At 38.1% G+C, this 22,252-nt stretch overlaps 2 protein-coding genes and 1 long non-coding RNA gene across 6 annotated transcripts in view; 2 read left to right on the forward strand and 1 right to left on the reverse strand.

Annotated features, from left to right (window-relative positions):
• Window positions 1-912: 912 nt before the first annotated feature.
• LOC115656886 (ankyrin-3-like) lies at window positions 913-9,965 on the forward strand. Its single transcript, XM_030574134.1, has 2 exons — window positions 913-938; window positions 5,880-9,965. The coding sequence occupies exon 2, from the start codon at window positions 6,723-6,725 to the stop codon at window positions 8,988-8,990; it is 2,268 nt and encodes a 755-aa protein (XP_030429994.1). The 5' UTR covers window positions 913-938; window positions 5,880-6,722; the 3' UTR covers window positions 8,991-9,965.
• On the reverse strand, window positions 1,379-10,622 carry LOC115656889. The gene is made up of 3 exons (XR_004001779.1): window positions 10,473-10,622; window positions 9,976-10,102; window positions 1,379-1,586 (listed from the first exon to the last, which is right to left on the reverse strand). It is a non-coding gene; the product is annotated as an uncharacterized LOC115656889 (long non-coding RNA).
• A 109-nt stretch (window positions 10,623-10,731) lies between these two features.
• The window catches only part of MYSM1 (Myb like, SWIRM and MPN domains 1), a 29,558-nt gene continuing 18,037 nt past the window's right edge, over window positions 10,732-22,252 (forward strand). For 3 of the 4 annotated variants that reach the window (XM_030574130.1, XM_030574131.1, XM_030574133.1), the window contains exons 1-8: window positions 10,732-10,829; window positions 14,104-14,179; window positions 14,421-14,491; window positions 15,818-15,895; window positions 16,030-16,056; window positions 16,601-16,679; window positions 19,950-20,048; window positions 20,969-21,747. In XM_030574130.1, coding sequence (XP_030429990.1) covers window positions 10,753-10,829; window positions 14,104-14,179; window positions 14,421-14,491; window positions 15,818-15,895; window positions 16,030-16,056; window positions 16,601-16,679; window positions 19,950-20,048; window positions 20,969-21,747 — 1,286 coding nt within the window. In that variant the 5' untranslated portion in view covers window positions 10,732-10,752. The remainder of the gene's footprint in view (window positions 10,830-14,103; window positions 14,180-14,420; window positions 14,492-15,817; window positions 15,896-16,029; window positions 16,057-16,600; window positions 16,680-19,949; window positions 20,049-20,968; window positions 21,748-22,252) is intronic. The other variant, XM_030574132.1, reaches the window with a different exon arrangement.

Consider the following 22,252-nt stretch of genomic DNA (forward strand, 5'->3'; position numbering starts at 1 on the left):
CTGCCTTCTTAACTCAGGGCTGCAAAAATCAACTAGATACCTCTTTCTTTTTTTTTTTTAAACACATTTATTATTTAGCTTCTCAGCAAAACATTTGGAGACACAATCTCACAGAAAACTTGACAAGAGAATTTCAAAAATAGTAAAATCTTTTATGCACAGTCTTCACTTTTTAAGAAACAGTTTCTTAAAAAGTGAGGACTATGCATAAAAGATCTTACTTAGTTCAAGATTTTAATGAGTTCAACTGGAAATTCAAATGATGAGATATTATTTTTCAAATACACATTTATTTAGTGTTCTATTGATATTTAACCTTGGTCCTGCATTATCGTCTGTGCAGACAGACTGTTGTATCTGCACAGATCAATCTTCAGTGGGACTCTGCATGGAAACTGCAGGCTGTCTGTGAGGAACACTGTGCAGGATCAGAACCTTAAAGAATTAATTTGGGATGGGAACCATTTTTTCCACTATATGTATGTTCAGTGCCTCATACGATGGGGCCCTGATCCCCATTTATTTATAATAAAATAAATTGTATAGTAAAGTAAAAGCTTTGTTATCCAGCATGTTGGCAGAATGGGGGGTGCCAGTTTGTCAAAAATTCCAGTTAACTAAGAGTTACACTTACCAATGGATTACTAGTTTTCAAAGAATTAGAATACAATAAAATGAATAAACATTCCAATTCTTGCTCTTTTCAAGATGTGTACAACTACCTATTTTCTGTTTTAATGTCAACACAACTCTCTTACACTTCTCTCCTTTCAGTGGTGTAGCCAGGTTCTACGAGCAGGGAAAGCAAACACAAAAAAGGCGGCGAAGCAAAAAAAAAAAAAAGAAAAACCGCTGAAGACTGAAGGACTTGCCGCTGAAGACCCGGAGTGGCTGAAGGACCCACCGCCGAATTGCTGCCGAAGACCCAGACCGCTGGGGTGAGTGTAAAAATTAAAAAGGGGCCACTTTTGGGGAATGTGCTCAGTGGGGAGCAGCCGCTCCCCGCCTGGCTATGCTACTGTCTCCTTTGCTTTTCGCAGGTATTTTGGATGCCATAGTGGTTGGGTGGTGTTGATATTTTACGATAAACACAGGACAATACCTGAAGTAATAAACCAACCGATCACAATGGCGGATACAAACAGTAAGAACAGTGTTCAGCTCTTCTCAGCTAACTGGTGCATAGTCCAACTGCTCTTGGAAATACTTGGGTCCCAAATAGCTTCGGCATCGGTCCCAGTTACTAGATTGAAGATTTGCATTGGGAGATATCAGAAATGCTAGTTTCTAGTGCTTTCCAGTTGGTAACGTGCTAGATAACACAGCTTTTACTGTATTTGGACATTATCATTAGTTATTTAAATAAGAACAGATAGAATAAAAGTATACCGGTTTTAATATTATTTTTATCATTAATACTCAAGAGTGTGTATGCATTTTATAGAATAAACACAAGCTGTCCCTGCTGCAATGAGCTCGCAATATACAGCCCCACTCCTGTGCCAGGATTTGCTAGTCCATACCCCTGCAACATAGCAATCGACATTGCAGGTCTGGGATATTGGATCCCATTGCAGGAACAGGACCTAAATTAAGACATAACACAGAAAGGATGATCAATAGTAGAAAATGGGCTTGGGTGAAGAAAGAAAAGAATTACAGCAATAACCATGCCAATACAAACCTTCCAGTGACTTCAGTGGGATTTGGGTCTGACCCCTGGTACTGTGTATGTTTGTGATGCCACTACAGCACTTAGAGTACCAGTTGATGTGGCACTGTAGTAATGGACACTGCTTATTCAAATACCAACTGGTGGTGCAGCTTTCTCAGTAATAGGTCCCCACCTCTGGAATTCTTTCTTTGTGGAGATATGACTAAGCACAACACCGGACACTGGAAAGCATCCCTCTATGCCCTGACTTTTCCAGCTGATTAAATTCTGATTTCCTACCTGAGTCATAAATCAGTATGCAAAGGGGGAGCATGGTCTCTCTTAGTGAGTAGTGAATAAGTTCTCTTCAGATACTACAGTGATGGAGCCAAATAAATTTTAATCCTAATTAACACTTCTAACACTGAGGCTGTGCATTGTCTATATCTAGACTTACACCAACCTCAACTAGCCAAGCCTTGGTTAAACCCCTAGTTATTCAAAACAATGTTATATCCCCGATTCATGTCTATGAATTAATCCTCTTGATTATTTAACTGCATTCCATGTCCCTTGTGATGTTGAGATAATGGTGTAGGTGCTGTATCTATTATACACTGGTTATTCTGCAAAAGATATGTTTTTAATAAACAGTTGGCATTTGTTTTGCTTAACTGAAATTAAAACGCACATTGGGAAACATTAATAACACAATTTCACTCACTGTTGATATTTTTATGTTTGGTGTTTCCATCAGTTTTATCAGGAAAATGCCCTAGAGAATGTAAGACGTTTTTGGAAGTCATTTGGTTACATTACATTTGGTTTTAACAGAAACCACAGCTGGAGGTTCTGGGCCTTGGATGATTAATTGTAGAGCACCCTGCCAGGTTCTGCCCATTAAACATGATCAGTAGAGACACAGTGTCCTCTGCTGGTCACTTCCAAGTGAAACAGCATTTGCCACAATGTTGATTTAACACATTGCAAGGTGTAGATTTATTTGCTTTCATTAAAAACATTAAGAATAACATTAAATGTTTAATGATGACATGGTATATTCTGCCTAGACAATGGGCCCTAGTGTTCTCTGTAGAAATAAAACATCCTCTGTGAAAAGTCAGAAAACAGTAATACTTCAAAGCACAACTTGTAAGCACTGTATAAATATTAAATAATTACTTATAACCATGCATGTAAGGTAGATAAATATTTTTCTCTTATAACAGAAGAGGTAAATAAGGCACAGAGATTAAGTAATTTACCCAAATTATTACAATTTAATAGCAGAGCTGAGATTAAGATTCAGAAGTTACTTGCTCTAGGACCAGCTATACTTGGTTAAACAGACAAGATAGTTTAACGTGGTGATCAGAAGCTCTAAAAAGGGAAATTAATTTAGCTCAGGCTACAACTAAAGACCTTTGCCGTTCATGGAGTCTACTCCCCTTTTTAGGGCCTGCTCATTAAGTTCTACAAGGTTGACCCCCACCGACTGCCCATACAGTCAACAACAGAGTGCCCACATCTTACATTCAGATGTTACAGATACTTCATATCCATGTCTCCACTAGGAAAATTTTGCAAAAATTTCACACTGTAGCTAATGCCGGTGGTGTTAGATCCACTGAGAGCTACTCGTAGCACATGCGGGCTCCTCACATTTTAAGCATTATGTTTTCTAACTCTCAGCTTATATTTAATTGAAATGTTGCTTAACATACTGCCAGCAGCCCATCTTCACTAGGGCCCATAGGACTCCTATTGCTAATGAAAATGAATTGGTATTAGCAACCGTAGGAAATTTCTGCTACATTTTCCTAATGTAAATAAGCTATGCTGTTAAAGCCCCATGATGCCACACACAAAGGTCCTGACATGATATATAGCAATGAGGAATGGTAAAGGACAAAGTCAGTCATTTACTTTAAAAAAGAAAAGTTATGTGAATGAGGAATTATCCTCACAGGCATGGAACTACAGAAGCCTGTATAGTTAAAGCTTACCTTGAAAGGACTTTTTAAAAAATTGGGTTTATGTCTTTTATTTTATATTTATTTGTTACATAAGGAAGGTCAGAAAAGTTCTCTCCCTCTCCTACCAGCTTCTTTCTTAGCTATATCAGGAATATCAAGCCTGGTTTTCCTGAAGAGCCTCGCGGATGTTTTTAAGCACATGGTCTCATGTTTAATTGAAAGAACAAGGATACTGAATTTTTAACACAGATCTCCATTCTCCAAATATCAATAAGTTAAATAGATATAGCTATATAAGTTAAAATTATTTTTTATTAATATCCATTAAAATAGTCTAGGAATCCCTGTCCCTCTCAGTTTCTCGGTATCTGTTTTTATTATCTTTTGTGATGTCATCATTTCACTGAGGCTTTCAAGACAAACAAAGACTTAATTTCCAGTAGAAAAAGCAGGCAGGAAAAAATAACGAGGGGAAATATTTCAAGTCCTTTTCAGACATCACTAAAAAAACAACAACAAAAAAGGGTACAAGTGAACTTTTAAAGGGATTAACCTTTCTGATATCTGATAAGTAGAAAATAATAAATCCAGTCCCAGCCAGAGACAACTGTGAAGACAACTGATTATAGTACAGGATTACTTTTTTAAAAAATGCAACCCTAAAATGTAATCCATAAAATAATATGGGCATTTCCAGTTATTTTCTTAGCAAACCTGTGGTTCTTGTCCTGATGGTGAATGCTAATATGATGGTAGCTAGTATGGCCACAGATTCACATGCATGATACAGAAGTAATTGAAAGGTATTCGGTAATATGTAACAGATTATGATTTGCATCCAGTAAATTGTTGCATAATATTTTTTTCCAAATTACATTTTATAGTCTTTCTCCCAACGGAAGCATGGCATAAACTGTTCAAATGTTCCACCCAGAGGCCAGCTAGGTGTATTTCACTATAGATTCACTTAATATTCACAGTTGGAGGTTTAATTACTGTGCTTATAGCAGATTTGAAGAGTATCATGACATTGATCAAACTACTAAGGATCTTTGTAATTTCTCTCTTCAGATTTTTTTCATGGGTTCCTTCCAAGTAATTTTGTAGAGTATTTTATAATGATATTACTTGCCATTTGCAACACATTTTCCCCATCTCTGACTCTCACAGGGCTTTACAAATGTGTGTAAGTATTATTACCCTATTTTAGAGATGGGATAACTAAGGCACAGAGGTCCCAGTTCAGCAAGGTGGAAATCAGTGGGACTATTCACATGCTTAAAAAGTGGCACCTTGCTAAATCGGGGCCAGAGGTTAAGTTATTTGCAGATTACAAAGGGTGTCATTGGTTGATTTAGGAACAGAATTCAGGTCGCTGGAATCCTAGGCCTGTGATTAATTCACTAAACCATAGCTACTCCTATTATGTGATAATACAATGCTTAAATACTGTAACTGGTACAGGTTTTACTATCTGTGATGTATCTGCATTTTTTGTAATTCAGGGGAATTATTGAGTTCTGAAACTGGCTGCTATACCTGCTGAAACTTTTACCTTTTAATGTCTATTTCTTCCATAAACCATTTTCCTACTAAAATAACCTTTACAAACTTAATTATGAAAATTAAAAGTCAAGAGTTAAAAATTAGTAACAGGTTATGGTCACTTTCTGAATACATATTCAGAAAACATTTCTTTTACAGACAGCATAATCCAGTGGATAGGGCACTGAACTGAAAGACGAGACATGGAGTGAAATCCTGCTGTCACTGAAGTCAATAACAAAACTCCCATTGGCTTTAACAGAGTCAGGATTTCATTCTCAGATTCTGCTTCCAACTCTGCTTTTGACATGGTGTGTGACTTTCAGCATGTCATCCCTCAGCCTGTTTCCCAATCTTTAAAATTGGTATCATGATACCCACTTTCCTCGGTAAAGTACTTTGAAATCTATGGATAAAAAGTATTAAATAAGAGCTAAAATCAATGAGACTACTCCTTAAATTAAGCACCTTAAGTCTTTTCAGGTTTGGGGCCTTATTTACTTTTATTCTAGACATAACACAATGAATCACACCTTGATCCACCACTGTTTGTCAAACGCATTGCTGGAAAATTATCTGAGTACTGCAGGGTCATAAATTTAGGCTTCAAAGAAGGTAGAGCTAAAAGGTTTATATCAGGATGGGAGGCAGAAAGTAATATCCCTCCCTGAAAAATATAACACACTAATTTAGTGTCCTTTCAGGATGCCAAGGGTGCAGAAGTCTAAGGAACTGATGAAGTCAGCACTACCAAATTTACTGAAGAATAAGTTCTAAGAAATAATTTGTGAAGACTTGAAGTTTAGTCATCGGTTAAACATTAGGTTATATTAAATGTGCATCATGTGATAAATTTAAAATATGTCATATGTTTTATGATCTTGAAATTATTAAACAAATTTGGAATGGCTCTTTTTTTAATCACTCACTTTTTTGTTTAGTATTTTTTTATTATTTGAATCCTTGTATGTTCTGGGGTTTTCCCCTACATAGCTATCAGTGTGTACAATTTTATCTAACCTTACACAAAGGCTAATGTAATTATAGCAACAGTAACTATGCTGTTGATTTTGTTTGGTCACATTTGACAAATTGGTCACATTGCCGCCTACAAGAAGCAATCAAAAAAGTTTATACCTCAAGAGGAACCTGGTAAACAAAGATCTGCAGCCTAACTACCAATTTCAGAAAAGCAGTTTTTCCTCTCTAATTTTATTAGCCATCTTTTGTAAAATAGCCATATTGGACAGAATACGTTTATTATTTTGATTTGTGTTTTGTTTTGTTATGTTACTCAACTCTACTTGTTGCTAAGGAATAGCAAAGAGGATTAGAGAACTTCTAACAAAGATGGAAAACTAAAGGTGAGGAGTTTTGGATTTCTTTCCCAGTATTCTTCAATGATTTCCAATTTAACTACAGTTCTTGGTACAGCAGTTCTTTATGGAAGAATTTGTGAAATTATGTGATCCTGCTCTGCTGTTTCACTATCAAGCTCAATTTCAAATGATAATTTAATCCATTTTTTAGAAGTTACTCATATCATCATGTATTTAAACAGCTTGTTTACAAATCCATATGCCATAGAAGTCCTAAAGACAAAAAAGGAAGAACTGGTAGAAGGCATAAACAACCCAGACTATCTTCTTAATTGGCTGATAGACAATGGTATTTTTACACCAGAGAAAAAAATGGTAATGTCCTACTACAGAACACGAATAGCAAAGAACTCCCGGGTTTTGGATATCCTGGTTTCTCAAGGTGAGCGAGCTTGCAGGCTGTTTTTTTATCCATGTCTAAAACAAGTGGAGCCAAATCTATATAATAGAGTTAAAAAATATGTCAGTGATGTGAATGAAAGTATTGAAGATGCTAGGAGACAACTGGTAGGGTATCTAATTGAAAAGGACAAGGAATGGACTGAAACGACCAGTGAACAAAACCAAGAGAAGAAAGATATTCCTAGGCATATTTTATCAAAGCAAGAAAGAGCAACTAAAGAGAAAGTTAAACAAACGCAAAATTTACCTGCAGCAAAACCTAAGAAAGATGATTCTAATGCTGTTAGTATCTTTGATGCAGCTGCTAAAGGTGATCTTTCTGATCTAGCGAAAGTATTGAAGAAAAATAATATTAATGCAGTAAACGCCTCAGATAAAACACTTCTGCATATTGCAGCTGCTAATGGACATGTTGCAATAATTGAATATTTAATTAACAAAGGTGCTAAACTAGATGTAAAGGATAAAAAGGGAAGAACACCAATGCACAGGGCCGCTGAAAAAGGCCAGGATGATGCAGTGAAAGTGCTTCTCCAAGCTGGTGCCTATATATACAGTTTGGATAAAGAAGCCAAGACCCCACTTCATTTGGCTGCTCAGACCCACCACACTCACATATTAAAGAGGATCCTGAAAGAAGAAGCAAGATGCTACAAGGACCAGCAAAACTTCTTACACATGGCAGCTCTCAAAGATGAGAGCAACCTTGCACAAATGCTTTTAAAGAATGGTGCCCCAGTTGATGCAAAGGATGAGAAGGGACAGACTGCTTTGGGTTACGCCATTTCCCAGGGATTTGATAAAACTGTAAAGGTGTTGCTAGAAGCTGGAGCCAGCATTGACTCTAACATCATTGATGTAGCCTTCAATAATAACAAACAATCCATATTCACAATACTGCTGGAATATTCTAAAGGATTGTCCCCTGACATGATGGTGTCAGCTCTTTTTAAAGCTGTCCAGAAGAACCTGCATGGCACTGTAGCAGCTTTAGCTGACAGAGGCACAGATATCAACGCCCGCAATGAAATGCAATACACACCTTTACTCATGGCATGTGAAATGGGTAAAACAGAGATTGCAGAAGTTCTCATCGCAAAGGGGGCTAGTTTAGAGGAGAGGATGCCCAACTCAAACACGGTTTTACACTTGGCAGTTCAAGCCGAGGCAGTCTCCATCACAAATCTGCTTCTCCACAAAGGGATGAATGCTAACATCACAAGCCAGGGAGAGCAAACACCGCTCCATGTTGCTGCATTTCATAATAAGGGATCAATAGTTGACATTTTAATCAATGCTGGGGCCAAAATTAATGCTGTCACTAAGGAATTAGTCACTCCCTTGCATGTCGCAAGCCAAAGAGGTAATGTTGATGTTGCTCAGCAGCTGCTGAATTACAAAGCCAACGTTAATGCAAAAGATAAGCAGTCAAAGACACCCTTACATCTTGCTGCTGAAAAGGGAGATCATGCAATGGTGGAGCTGCTTCTTAGTTTTAATGCTGATCCCAATGCAATGGACAAGGAGAAAAAGACCCCACTTCACACTGCAGCTATGGGAGGCCATCTCAATACAGTTAAAGTTCTCTTAGCCCAGAAGGCCAGATTTGGAATTAAGGACATGGATGGCTGCACACCAATGCACTATGCGACCATCAAAGGCAATGCAGAGATAGTACAGATCCTTTTGACAGCAGGGAAGAATAAAAATATTGATGATAAAAATATCTGGAGAAAGACTCCACTGCATCTTGCAGCAGAACATGGACATGGTGACTTGATAAATTTGTTGTTGAGTAATGGGTCAGCCATTAATGCTTTAGACAACAACAAGGATACCCCGTTGCATTGTGCTTGCAAGGCTGGTCATTTTAACTCGGTAAACTCACTTGTCAGCTGGTCTCAGGGAGAGAAAGCAAACTTACAAGCCACTAATGGCCTCAAAAAGACTCCACTGCAAGTAGCAGAATTTAGTGCAAGTGACAACCAAGCTCAGATTGTAATACTTCTGAAAAAAAAAATGTTAATAAGGTGAATTTGTGATGAGGAATACATTAAAAATGTTTAAGTGTGTGAAATTATAATCTTGCAATCTGAATATATAGGATACTACATCTTTTAGTTCAGATGTTAAAATCATATATACCTGGGCATGGTTGATCAATATGAGGATAATGAAGAATGAAGCTGGAGCTAATAAAAATAAGCTAATTTTCAGAGGTGGTAAATATAGATATACACATAAAAATATAAAACCCATTGTTGATCTAGTATGTGTTGCCAACTCTCTTGATTTTATTATGAATCTCATGATATTTGGTGTCTTTCTTAAGAGACCCAACCTTGAGAGTCAAATGGGCATGAATTAATCTAATCTTTTATGTTAAAAAAATAAGTACGTTTCTAGCCTTTGCTGTTCAAAAATAAAGCTTGAAAATGTGAACATTACAGGCTCAAAAATCAGAATGAAAATAAGAATCCTAGATTAATTATTTTATAAAATCGAGACTTTTAAGATGATCTATCAAGATTTTCTTAGGCCTGACTCAAGATTTGTGAATGGTTGCGGTTGGCCAGTAATGGTTGAGGTTAGTCAAAATGTGCTAGATATTCAAATACAATATTAACCAGTATATTTAAGTTTTATTAAAGTATTACTGTTTGGTTAAAATCATATTTGTTACACAAATTTCCTTTCCTATGTTACAAACAGCAACTAAGATTATAAAAATACATTTTCATTTTACATGTCACTTGATCTATGCTGTTTGTTTACTTTTTGCTTTTTTCAGCATGGACAATGAAAACACACTAGTCAGTTTCACAGTTGTTTGTAATGAGTTTTTTCAAGTTCACATGTTCTAGCACAAAGCTGCAATGTGTAGACTGCATACACTGCAGTGAAGTGTTCATTAATTTTAACATTTCCTGTAGATTTTTCTTTAAATTGAATATATTTTTATTGGTTCATAATTGTGTAAAAGCTTTCTAACAGAACCAAATCCGAAGTCATGTTTTACCTGATAATGATCCTTAACCCTTGCAGTATTTTGCCATCCCCATCGTTATCACTGTTGATCTATTTAGCGCAAAGGGTAAAAAGGTCTCTTATGGAACTGAAAAACAGATCTGGAAAGCCAAGGCCATCTGAAAAAAAAAAACACAATTCATCCAGGGTTTGAAACTCAAATAAGAGCTCCCTAAATTAAAACAAAAAGCTTCTCACAGCCTCACTTCCAATGAAAGTGAAAGGGCCCCTTGTGCCAGAGTTTTATTCCAAGACCACAGGAGCATTTCATAGCCAAGGTCCATAGTCTCAGCCCAGGATAAGTAGAGTCTCTTTGATCATCCTAGAGCATAAGACTTCTTAGAGATCACTCTTCCTGGGATGTAGTAATTCAGTCTAGCCAAGCCCCTCTCTTCCCTCTTCCCCTGGGTATTTGCCTCCCCCCCCCTTCTCCTGGGTATTTACCCCTCTCTCCCCCTCCCCCGGGTATTTGCTCCTCTCTTCCCCTACCCTTAGGGAATCGCTCCTCTTTCTCCCCGTGTCTGCCCCTCCACCCGCGCCCCCCTCCTCTGTCAGGCGGCAGAGGCAGATACACCCCGAAGAAGCGAAGAGGGTGGAAAGAGAATCAAGGAAGGGCAGCGTGAACGTCGGGCGGAGGCTTCAAACGTCGTCCTGCGCATGCTCAAAGTTGTGCGCCTGCTCAGTTACATGGGGGGCGGATCTGCGGGAGGGGGTGTGGTCCTGCGGCCCCGCCTCTCTCGCGCGATCGGACGGCGGCCGCGGCGGAATCATGGCGGCCGCGGAGGAGGCGGATGTGGACGTCGAAGGGGATGCGGTAGCAGCCGTGGCCGGCGGGGCGCTGCGGGGGTGAGCGAGTGGGGGAGACTCCGCCCCTGGGAGAGCTCAGGTCTCCTCCCGCGCGGGGAGACTCGCCCCGCGCCCTGGCCTGTGGGGAGCTCTGGGCTCGCTCCTCTTCAGCCCCCTCGCAGCGGGGAGCCTGGCGCGGCTGCAGGCCCCGGGCGCCCCTCGCTCGGAGGCGGCCTGGCTGGAGGGACGTCGGGGTGGGAACCGGCCTTTGCCCCGGGACCGCAGGGCCGGGGCATCTTCCATGGCACAGCCCGTGGGACGGGGGGCGCGGGAGGGGCCAGAGCGCCCCCCCACACACACACACACACCGGCCCTGCGCTTCGGCGTATTAGTGACCCCGGCGGAGAGCGCTTTGGGGCAGAAGAAACGCCACCGCCTGCCTCGGGCGTGTGAAAGGCCAGAGTCAGGCCTCAAACACCACGAGATTGGTGTGGAAGTCACGATTTTGAAAAAAAGAACAATAAATTCTGGGCCAGTTTTGTTTATCGTCTGGTTTCTGAGACTTCCTGGGGTCACTCGGGTCATGTTTTTGAGCTTTGGGTGCAACCAAAAGTGTTAGAAACTTCCCTTCTGGTTTCAGATGGAAACAGATTCTGAAATAAGGACTTGAATCCAGAAGCTGGAGCTTTATGAAAAATATGGCAAGACATGAGAGTTGGCAAAACTGAATATGACCTGCCCATTTGTAGCTCTGCTTCACTTGTCTCACCTTTCCTGTTTTAGATTTCTTAATTTTTCTCTTGCTCATATTAATAATCTGCTTCTGCATCTATACTGAACTCTCCAGAGCAACTTTGGGATGAAAAGTATGTCTACACTAAGGAGACTACACCTGCATAGTTATTGAGGCATAGTCCTGTAGTATAAAGACAACCTCTGCCATCACAAGTTTTTCTGTCTGCATAGAACATCACCTCCCTGACCAAAGTTAGCTATGTCAATAGAAACCCTCTTCTGTTAACATGGCTACATCTCCACTGGGGTTTTGTTGGCATAAATACCTCAGTCAGGAGTGTGTTTTTTCACACCTCTGACTAACATACGTATGCTAATATAACTTTTCAGTGTAGACCAAGCCATAGTGTGTGTGACAGGTGCTTTATAAAATAAAACTTTTGCAGAAGGAGCCCATGTGGGATGTGTGTAACTTGGGGTGTTTATTGCATGCATTGCCCATCTTCATGGTTCTCAAATTTTCTGATGCCTAAAATAATATTTTTTGTGTATTTCTGAAAAGGGTGTTCTGGGTCAAATGTATTTTATGTAGGAAGATTACTTTTTTTTTTTAGTATGTACCAAGGGGACCTATAATTAGAGCTTTCTCTGCTCTAAGAAACTGATGTATTGTCTGCAGTGGGGTACCTGGAACTGGTGGGAGAAAAGAGTTTAGTCTTGTTTATCAGTTAAACTGTTTTCAGCACCACCTCAGGGGGGCACATGGCTAATAACCGTTTTCAGGGAAGGGTGAGTTTCCTAGTAATTGGATGAAGTTGAACTAAGGAAATCTTATGTTGATTATCAGGGAATGTTTTCCAACAGTAAAATATCAGTTTGTATGGTAATTTCCCTGGGGCGATAGTAATTGTCTCACTTAGGCCGGGTCTAGATGGCAAACTTATATCAGTATAACTATGTCGCTTAGGGTGTGAAAAATCCACACCTCTAAGTGATGCAGTTGTACTGACCTAACCCCTGGTGTAGACAGCACTATGCTGACAGGAGAACTCCCGTCAGCATAGCTACCACCTCTCAAGGAGGTGGATTACACTGACAGGAGAAGCATAATAGCATTCTCAAAAACATGCTACATCCGTGCAGCTACATTGCTGCTGCTTTTTATATGTAGACCTGTTCTGAGAATGACCAGATTTGACTGGACAAAGCAATGACCGATATAACAATCCTGCAGTGACAGGATGTTGGGGTAAATGAGCTAATAGTTTTTCTCCATCTCTTTCAATGATTCTGTGAAGTTTAAAAAACTCTTTACTCGTTGTTACTTTTTATGATCACAAAGGAAGTCAAGGCACTTGAGCATTTTGCTTTCCCTTTATTGCAAGGATTTGCTTGTGCAGTTGGACCCCACAGTCTTCAGTCTCTTTCCCCTTTTGTAATCTCAGTGCAATTTTTTATGATTAGCGGAAGGTAACAATATTTTACCCTCATCATCAACCTCAAGTAATGGCTTCTAAGTGAATAAAATGTTGATGTGTTAATTCTTCATACAGCAGCAGCATCTTAAACTCAGAATACTTTCAGAATACTTGTCCCTTTCTGAAGAGAAATATAAAAGATTTTAAGAATACATAATATTTTCCAAAAGTAGGAATTGTCCATTTTCCTCTCAATTACAGTAATATTTCTTACTTAATGCAGCTAAATAAACAAAAAAGCTTAGTAGTCCAGAATGTTCCTTCAGCTTCCACTAACTTACTTAGCATATACAGTATATGCAGTATACTAAAATGAGAGCTTCTATAATCATAGGACTTCTTTCTGGATTTCTTAAAGTATTAATGCCATGAGGTATCACATTGTACAGCTGTGCTGTGTCCTAAATACTAGTACATGTGAAGATTAGCAGTTTTATTAAAGACTGATACTTGATTATCCTTAAGAATTACATTTTTCTAAAATAGCACCTTTCCTCCAGGGATCTTGGACCTTTACCAAGGGGGTTGTTATTTCTATTTTACACCTGGGGAAATTGAGGGACAGAGGTTAAATGAGGATCAAGCAAGAAGGCAGTGACAGCTGAAAACAAAACTTCTGTCTTCTAACTACCAGCTTTTGGTGCCTGTGTTATGTATTTATACTTCACAGCTATGCTCACACTTTCTTTTCAGTCTTTTTTGGAAGAAAATTTTTAACTTTTCAGTAGAATAGAAATTGATTTTGCTGATACTTTAGGCATGATTCTACAGCATGAAGGGAGAGATACTGCTGTTAGTAAGAGCCCTACCAGTTTGAAAAATATTAAAGAAAAGGTTAGGTCCCTTTCTGTACGGGGGTCATTTACACTTTGCTCAATGGAAATCTGTGAAAAGCTAGCCCTACATAATATTTCTACAAAATATAAGTTACCTTTTTAAATTTTAGAATCTCTGTGTCATTCTTATGTTAATGAATTCAAGTAAAACTATAAAAGTCCAAATTTTTATGTCAATTCTGACACTGTTACCTGTTTTCTTTTAAAGTGTTTGCATTATTGATGATGTGAGCTTTCAGATCTTTTTTTTTTCCTTCTTTAAAATGATTGAAAATTTTATTACAGAGACTATGAAAATATAGCTTCTGGCTTATTGCAAGATCACTACCTTGATTCATCTTGGAGAACAGATAACGGCCTTGTAAGTAATTTATAGGCAATAAAGACTTTTTGGTTTGTTCGTCTGTTTTAAATGAATGGTACATCTTTCACAGAGATTTTCAAAACGTTGTATTTCTTCCCCAGCCATTTGAGAACATAAATTAATGTTTTTATCTTTTCTTAAAAAAAAAATTCAACCTGTGATTGGTTTTGCTTTAGAGGAAGTATTAGATATTTGTGTGTCAAATAAAATAATTGAAAAATGTATGTGTCATTTCCAGCCATGGACACTGGATAGCACCATTAGTGAAGAGAACAGAGCCGTCATTGAGAAAATGTTGTTGGAAGAAGAGTATCCTTTTATCAAATTGCTTATATGTCTGTTCCTTTCCTAGGGCAATATAAAATTCTCTGTTCTAGTAGGAAGCAGATATATAGTGGATTTTTTTTGAAGAGATTAGTGTTTACTGAACTTGAAGCACTGTGCTCCAGTAGTTAGAGCATGGAAGTATGAGATAATATGCCTGAATTCAGTACCCTGCTCAGCCACTCTGCAGCCATCAGCTTTCTCAGGCTTTGCAAGTCTCATAGGGTATGTGTACACTGCAAGAAAACACCAGCAACACTGAGTTTCAGAGCCAGGGTCAATTGGCTCGAGCTTATGGAACTCAGGTTGCAGAGATAAAAATAGCAGTGTAGATGGGCCTTCTTGGGCTGGTGCCCAGGCTCTGAGACCCTCTCTCCTTATGGGTTTCAGAACCTGGGCTCCAGCCCAGGTGGGAACCTTCTACACTGCTGTTTTTAGCCCCTGAGCCCTAGCTCCACAAGCCTGAGTCAATTGATCTGGGTTCTGACAGTTGGTGCCATGGGTTTTTCTTTGCAGCATAGAGGTATCCTTAACCTTTTTGTGCCTCGTATCCTTAACTTTTTGTGCCTTTTTCCCATCTTTAAAATGGGTTTAGTAGTAATACCACATATGGGTGTTGTGAGGATTATTAATGCATATAAAGCACATTTCATTTCTCAGATGACAGAGTTTATATAACTGTAAAGTATTTTATTTCAAGGGAATTTTCATATACACATCCATAAAGTTCAGGTGCTCCAAACTTGATGAGTGTCCTGATTTTTTTCACTTAACATTCACTCAGATCTTTGGTAGTAAAAAAATATCCATTCATTGCAAGAGCTCTTTTAATGCCACTTCTGAGAAACATTTCATGCTTCTTGACAATATGAGAGTTCCTAATGTTGCTGAGATACTTAATCCCCGTTAGCAGGTTAGGTGACCATATTAACAAATGTGAGTTACCTCTGTTTTCCTGTCCTTTTTCCTTTGAAATAAAGTACTTTACAGAGGAACAACAAAGTGTCAGTACAGAATGTTTTTACCAAGGGAATAAATTATTCAGTCTTGAATTGCAAAAAGGCTGTGGGTGTTTGATGAGAAGAAAATGTCCTACTACTGTTTCGAAGTCATAAGGGATAACAGGCTGTGGAGGAAGCAGAGTGGCTGGTTTATTAGAAATAATGTGAGTATGTGGTTTACAAAGTCAAACAGTCACTTCCTCCTTTGTTTAACTCAATATTATTTTAAACCAGTGGCAATTTTATCAGAATTTTTGCATGTATATAGTTCTGTTCTGTGTATCCAAAAATTCCTTAGTAAAGATTGCAGATATTACTTATCTAATAAATCGCTTCCAGAAAAAATATGGCTTGATCAAAAGGAAGGTGACAAAAAATCTGTGAAAAGGTAAAATTGCTGTTGGGGGGGGGAAAGAAATGTTAGAACAGTAGAAATTTGGGTCAGGAATGAGACTTTCTTTAAAGGATACATATTTGCTAAGATGATCAGCAGTCACCATTTTTTTTGTTTTGTTTTTACAGTCCACATAAGAGAACAGGAAAAGTCATGTATGTACTTTTTGAATAATTGAGTTGTATTTTTAAGTACCTTTTTTCATTTATGTTAAGTTACAGAACACTAGCATAAAATATCAGTTGTATCTTCCCTTTAACCTTTAGTCTTGTTTCTTTGGTTGTGTAAGATAATTAAAGGGACATTGTCAACTTGACAGACAGTTGCTTTTTGACTGTTAAATGGCCTGTATTAAATTAACTTGATTTCTGAAGGACATGTCCACATCACAAAAAAAAACAATTACAATTGGCTTCCTACTGCTTGCAGTTTCCTTGTTGCCTGTCGCCCATCCTCCCCCTCCTCCCCGAAACAGCTGTTTGCAAAATAAGTTGTGGATGGGTGTTGTGTTGCCTTGAATTAACTTCTGTCATACAAAAACCTTCCAGAATTAGTTCTCTCATCAAAAGTATAAAAGTTTAAAACAAATCCTCTACGTTTCCATTAAAGAAGTATAATAATCTACATTTCAGAAATTGTTGTAATCTTTTGGAGATGTGCATTCATTTTAAAGTAACTTGCATTTTCTTTTTATTTTAGGGTTCGCTCACCTACGAAATCAGCAAGCTGCTCAGTAAAGTGGACAATAGAAGAAAAAGAGCTATTTGAACAAGGACTGGTAAATATTGTATTTTTCAGTGTTCAATTTTCTGTAAAAGAAAAACAAAACAAAATAAACTAACTCATTTAAAAAAATAAATGCAATATTAACCCTTTTTCATTAAAAAAAAATGGAGTGCTCATTGCAAAATAAGATCCAGTTGCAGGATTTGGGCCTTAGACTGTCCCACGGTCTACTGATTTGTCTACTGCAGTGTTACAATAGCAGTGCTGTAGTTTACAAAGGAAGTGTCAAACATGAAGGGGTGCCTTGAAATCCAGTAAACTGAAAAAACATTTTTCCCCAAACATGAATGTATGCACTTTGGAGCTTTTTTTGTATGTTGGGGAAGAGCACAGCACAGTGGGACCCCAGCCTGGCTGTTGCCTCTAGACATTACTGTAACGTATGTAATAAATATACCAATCCCTGAATCATCCTGCTAACTTTTGTGACTTCCATTCAGATTTTCTAAAAATATTTTTCTCCTACCTATTGCTCTGTGAAAAAACAACAATAAACAGACACAGACCCCTGACAATGCAAGGAGATCCAGGTGGGTGAATCCCTGGACCTTCCCAGATTCATTTATTTTAGCAAGGCTTTGCTAGTTCTTTGCTTGAAAACAGAAGGCTTTGCTGTTCTTTGGATGATATATCTAATCTGACCTGTAAAACACAGCAGAATTAGTCTTAAATTACTACTTTGATGGATAATTGCAAGTTGTGTTCTTGTAGTATCATTGCAATGATTACGTCTAATGATTTTTGTAAGCATGCTTTTCTTTTGAAAGCTTGTATATCTGTAATATTATAGAAGGTGCACTAACAGCAGCTAAAATAAAGGCTGCTGTAGCATTTCTATTCTAATCCATGTTTGAGTTGTCATAACTTTAGCAAATGTCAACTTGGCAGGTGAAAGTTTTTCAGCCCTGGTTTCTTCAAAAGATTAATATTGTCTTGAAAGTTTGAGCAAAAATATTTAATATTTTTTTTATTATGAAGACAATGAAAAAATACATTTTTGCCAGTAAAAAAAATTCTAACTCTTGTAATTTTATTTTCGACATCTCTTCAACTGAAATAGCCGGGTACAGAAAGTGGTATTTTGTCAAGCAAATAGCCCTTTGCAAGTAGTGCCTTTGAATGTTGTAGTGGATATTGCTTTTTAATGGGCCCACTTTGACTTTGAAAATCATATTGCTATAGAATATTGAAAGTAATACTGCTTAAACAGTATTTAGAAGGATGCAAAGTATTGTGCTTCCCTACATGGTAACTGTAGACCCCAGACCTGCAAAGGTACATCAGTCCTCTGACAGGAAGCTTCTTGAATGACTGGGGGCCTGTGTTCCCTGTAAGCTGTGCAGTTGGGCGGCTGCCCAGGAGAGATTTAGGTGCTGCACAGTTGATTAGCAGATCCAGCCGGCAGCATGTGTTCAGGTACCCCTCTCACCCCCCAGTGCTTTGCAGCCCCCTTACTCCTGCAGCTGCTCCCGGAACCCTCCTGCTGGCTGCGCAGCAGTGGGAAGGAAGGTGCTGATTTCAGGGTATCCCCCTGCCCCTGTACCTCATCTCCACAGAGCAGGGTAGAGGGGACAGGGCTCAGGACTCTCAGCAGCTCTGAGATCTGAGTGAATCTTTGGGTGAGTGAGTGCCTTAAAGAGACAGCGCACAGTTTCTCAGAGACTTCCCCAGCAGCCAACTCATTCACACTGTCTCTCCTCCTCCTCTTCCCCTCCCCTCTCCGGCCCATGTACCCCATCTCTGCAGAGCGGAGGAGGAGGGAACATGGTTGAGGAGGCAGAGAGCTTTCAGTGAGTGCCTTAAAGAGACAGCAGATGGGTGTCTCTCAGAAATTTCTTGAGCGGTCGTCACACACCTCCCAACACTACTGTTGTTGTTGTTACTTCTTGGTACTTCCTGCAGTGCGCACATATTCTCTGTAATTATATTCTTTCAAAGTGTTGTTTTAGTTTTTTGACTGGTCTATGCATTTCATAATTTTTATTTCTCTCTTACACTTAAATTTAATTTGAGTAGTGAGTTCTAAAATGCCTGTCTTGTTCTGGCTGGAGTATTTATCTCTATTAGTAACTTTTAAAAAATACATATATAAAAATATATTATATCTAGGTATTTTGTTTCTACTGGTGGCACACATCCACACATTACTTTGGTGCAAATAACAAAATTTATTCCACACATGAGTGGAAAAAATTAGAGGGAACATTGTTGGGGACATAACTTCCTAGTAAGCATTCACATTTAAGGTGAACCAGTGCAGCCTTCCTGATTAAATTCACTCATCTGATGATATAACACTCTCAGTCTAGCACAGATACATATGTGTCAATTTGCATTTAGACACTATGGAAGAATTTGGCCTGGGTAGAATTTGGCCTGCAACATATCTATCTGTTACAGATGGTAATGTGTGTAAAGAAAGGAACCGAGTTTGACTCTTAGAACCTAGGGTAAGCATGTAGGACTGGCAGTTAGGAAAAATAATCTTTTCACTTTAAAATGAGCACGTGATATGGGGCTACAATAAATTTTGATTTATCCCAATGCAACTTTTAATCGCTTTCAATTAGAACCATATTTTAAAGTTTAAAAAAAAATCTTAATCTTGAGGTTGCATTAGCATTGCCTTTTGTGCATAATTAAAGACCTCAATCCTGTAGAAACCCAATGTATATTCTTAATACTGTGAGTAGTTCCATTTACTTTGGTGGGACTCACAATGCATAAAATTAAGCATGTTTATAAATCTTTGCGAGATCAGGGTCTGAATCTGGTCTTTTATTCATTCAGAGTACTTGGAGTGGAGGTGCACATATATGAACTGCTGGGTTTTTACTTTTTATATACAGTGTAGTTAAGAAATGGCATGAAGTGGATATGTACAACTATGGACCTGTTCGGAAAGAGCAGGACCAGAGTTCCAAGAGACTTATTTAAATTTAGTAGTGCTTTAATTTAATGAGACTTCTATAATTACCTTCAGTGGGACTCCTCAAGGTAATAATCAGTATGGTTTTTAGCGCTTTCAGGATCAGGCCATTGATGAGTTTCCACATAAAGGGGCAGTGAATTGATAATACTTATTGCTTAAACTTAATTTCTGACTGTCCAGTATCTAGGTAATAGCACTTTTTGGAACGATTATTAGAAATAAAAAATACTACTCAAACAATTGTTTCTGTAAAACTTTTTCTCCTTGCATAAAGAATGATGCTTAGATGTAGAAAACATTGGTTGATTTTAATTTATTTTGTCACACTAGGCTAAATTTGGCCGAAGATGGACAAAAATTGCCAAGTTGGTTGGAAGTCGCACTCTTTTACAAGTAAAGAGTTATGCCAGGCAGTACTTTAAAAACAAGGTAAATATGAAATGCCATTTTCTGTTAGTAAAAAAGACAGTAGGGTGCAGGTATGCTCCTCATATATTTTGAATGCAAACATGCATTTATGGAACATTATTGTTGAAATATTGCTTATCTGCTGATTTTTAAATCTGAAATTTGACCTGGTTTGGAATTGTTCTAATCTTGTTGGGAATTTTAAATCCTCTAACAAGCAATAAACAATATGGTGTGTTTTATAGGACACCAACATACTTGGGATACGTTACTAGATTGAAAACAGATTGGCCTCTGACTGCTCAGAAGTTGCCACTGTCCAATGTAATGTCATTTCCAACTGCCAACTGAACTCCTCTTCTGGGACCTTTTTTTAAAAGACGATTGTGTGTACTTTAGCTGCTAATAAATACATGCTTTATAATATCCTCTAGACTGGGCTTATTTTGAATAACAAGTGTCACGCACATCCATAATGCTGCATAAGTTGCTTAAAGTCTGCATTTTTTCGATGGTTTACTTTTTAAAACAAAAATCAGTAAGAAAAACCTGAAGATGATTTCCTTAATGTATAGTTTCTTCTTATAAGTAAAATGAGCTGAGAGAATATAAATTAGCTGATGAATGTTAACTCTAATGCTAGATATCCACAGTTCTGAAAGCTTTGCCAGCCAGTCCTTTCTTAATCCCATATATATATATATGCATATAGTATAAAATAATGAAATATAGGACTGCCCTTTGAAAGAGAACATAATGAAAGCTGAACATTGAACCCAATTTTAAAAAGGCAAGCTTTGTGAATTAATACATAAAACTTAATGATCCCTCTAGACTGAATCAAATTGATTGTCATTGATTTTAATAGTGTTATTTTTCATTTAAACTTAATTATTGGGGAATGCTTAATTTTTCTTATAATCCATTTATACTTTCTTAAGGCAAAAACTGATGACTCTGAAAAAGAGGAACAAAGTCAGTACAGCAGCAATAGTCTTCCTGTTGAGGATGAAGGAGAGAAGGTGGTGGCATGGGCCCCTGCAAACCTGAGGGGCCGTGCAGACCCCAACCTGAACGCAGTGAAAATTGAAAAGTTATCTGATGATGAGGAAGTAGACATCACAGATGAAATGGATGAGTTGCTTTCTCATGCACCCGCACTGGAACCCAGCAAATCTAAATTCACTGATATTCCGAAGTGTCCAATTCAAGAAACCAGAGAAAGAGAACTTACTTTTTGGTCTGCTGAATACAATTCTGCAATTCCCAAGTTTGCAGAAGACAACTTTCAAAAGGCCGAGCAAGGCAAGGTAGAAGCACTGGAGTTTCCAGACATTGCAGCCACATGCTCTGAGAAACAGAGCGTGAATGGTGATAAACTGATTTCACAGATTCATCTGCAATTTAATGAATTTACAGAGAAAAGTGAGCAAGACAAAAAAGGGACTTTTGATGACACCAAGCAATTAGTTGATCAAGAACTTAATGAAGAACACAAGGACTTAGTTAATAATGAAATGCTTTTCCATCCTTCTTGCCAACTGGATGAAGAAAATCAGGAAGAAGCAGAGGAGCTTAAGCCACCTGATCAAGAAGTGGAAATTGATAGAAATATCATTCTAGGAGAAGAAAAGCAAGCTATTCCAGAATTTTTTGAGGGACGTCAGGCCAAAACACCAGAGCGCTATCTGAAAATTAGAAATTACATTTTGGATCAGTGGTAAGATAACTTGATTTCATTTTGTGATTTCATTCGTTTCAACAGCTGATGTGCTGTTTTGATGCAGTTAGAACAGACATGGAATTAATGGCCTAGCTCAGAATGCTGCCAAAATTCTGATATTTGAACTGTTTTCAGAAGATTGAAAAGTAACAGCATTGGCTATGGGTGGGATATTCCTCCCCTCTTCACTTTTTTCTTAAATATAAAGGAACATTTTACGTTTCAATAGTTAAAATGGAGCATTATGAAAATGCGTGTCCATCTTCAGAACACATGGCTACAATTTATTCTAGAATGCTTTCTTCAGTTTTGTCAATTTAGTGTATTACACCAAACAGGGAAGAAAAGATAAAGTAATACTGGTTAGTGCAATACTTTTAATTATTATCACACAGTAATGGTATGTTGATGGGATGCATATTACAATTTATTCATGGGTCTGGTATATGTCTTCTGTATTCTGGGTCCTGTCCTTCAGACCTTACATAAAATTCCCACTCAA

Source organism: Gopherus evgoodei, chromosome 8 (assembly GCF_007399415.2).
Source record: "Gopherus evgoodei ecotype Sinaloan lineage chromosome 8, rGopEvg1_v1.p, whole genome shotgun sequence".
Classification (NCBI taxonomy): domain Eukaryota; kingdom Metazoa; phylum Chordata; order Testudines; family Testudinidae; genus Gopherus; species Gopherus evgoodei.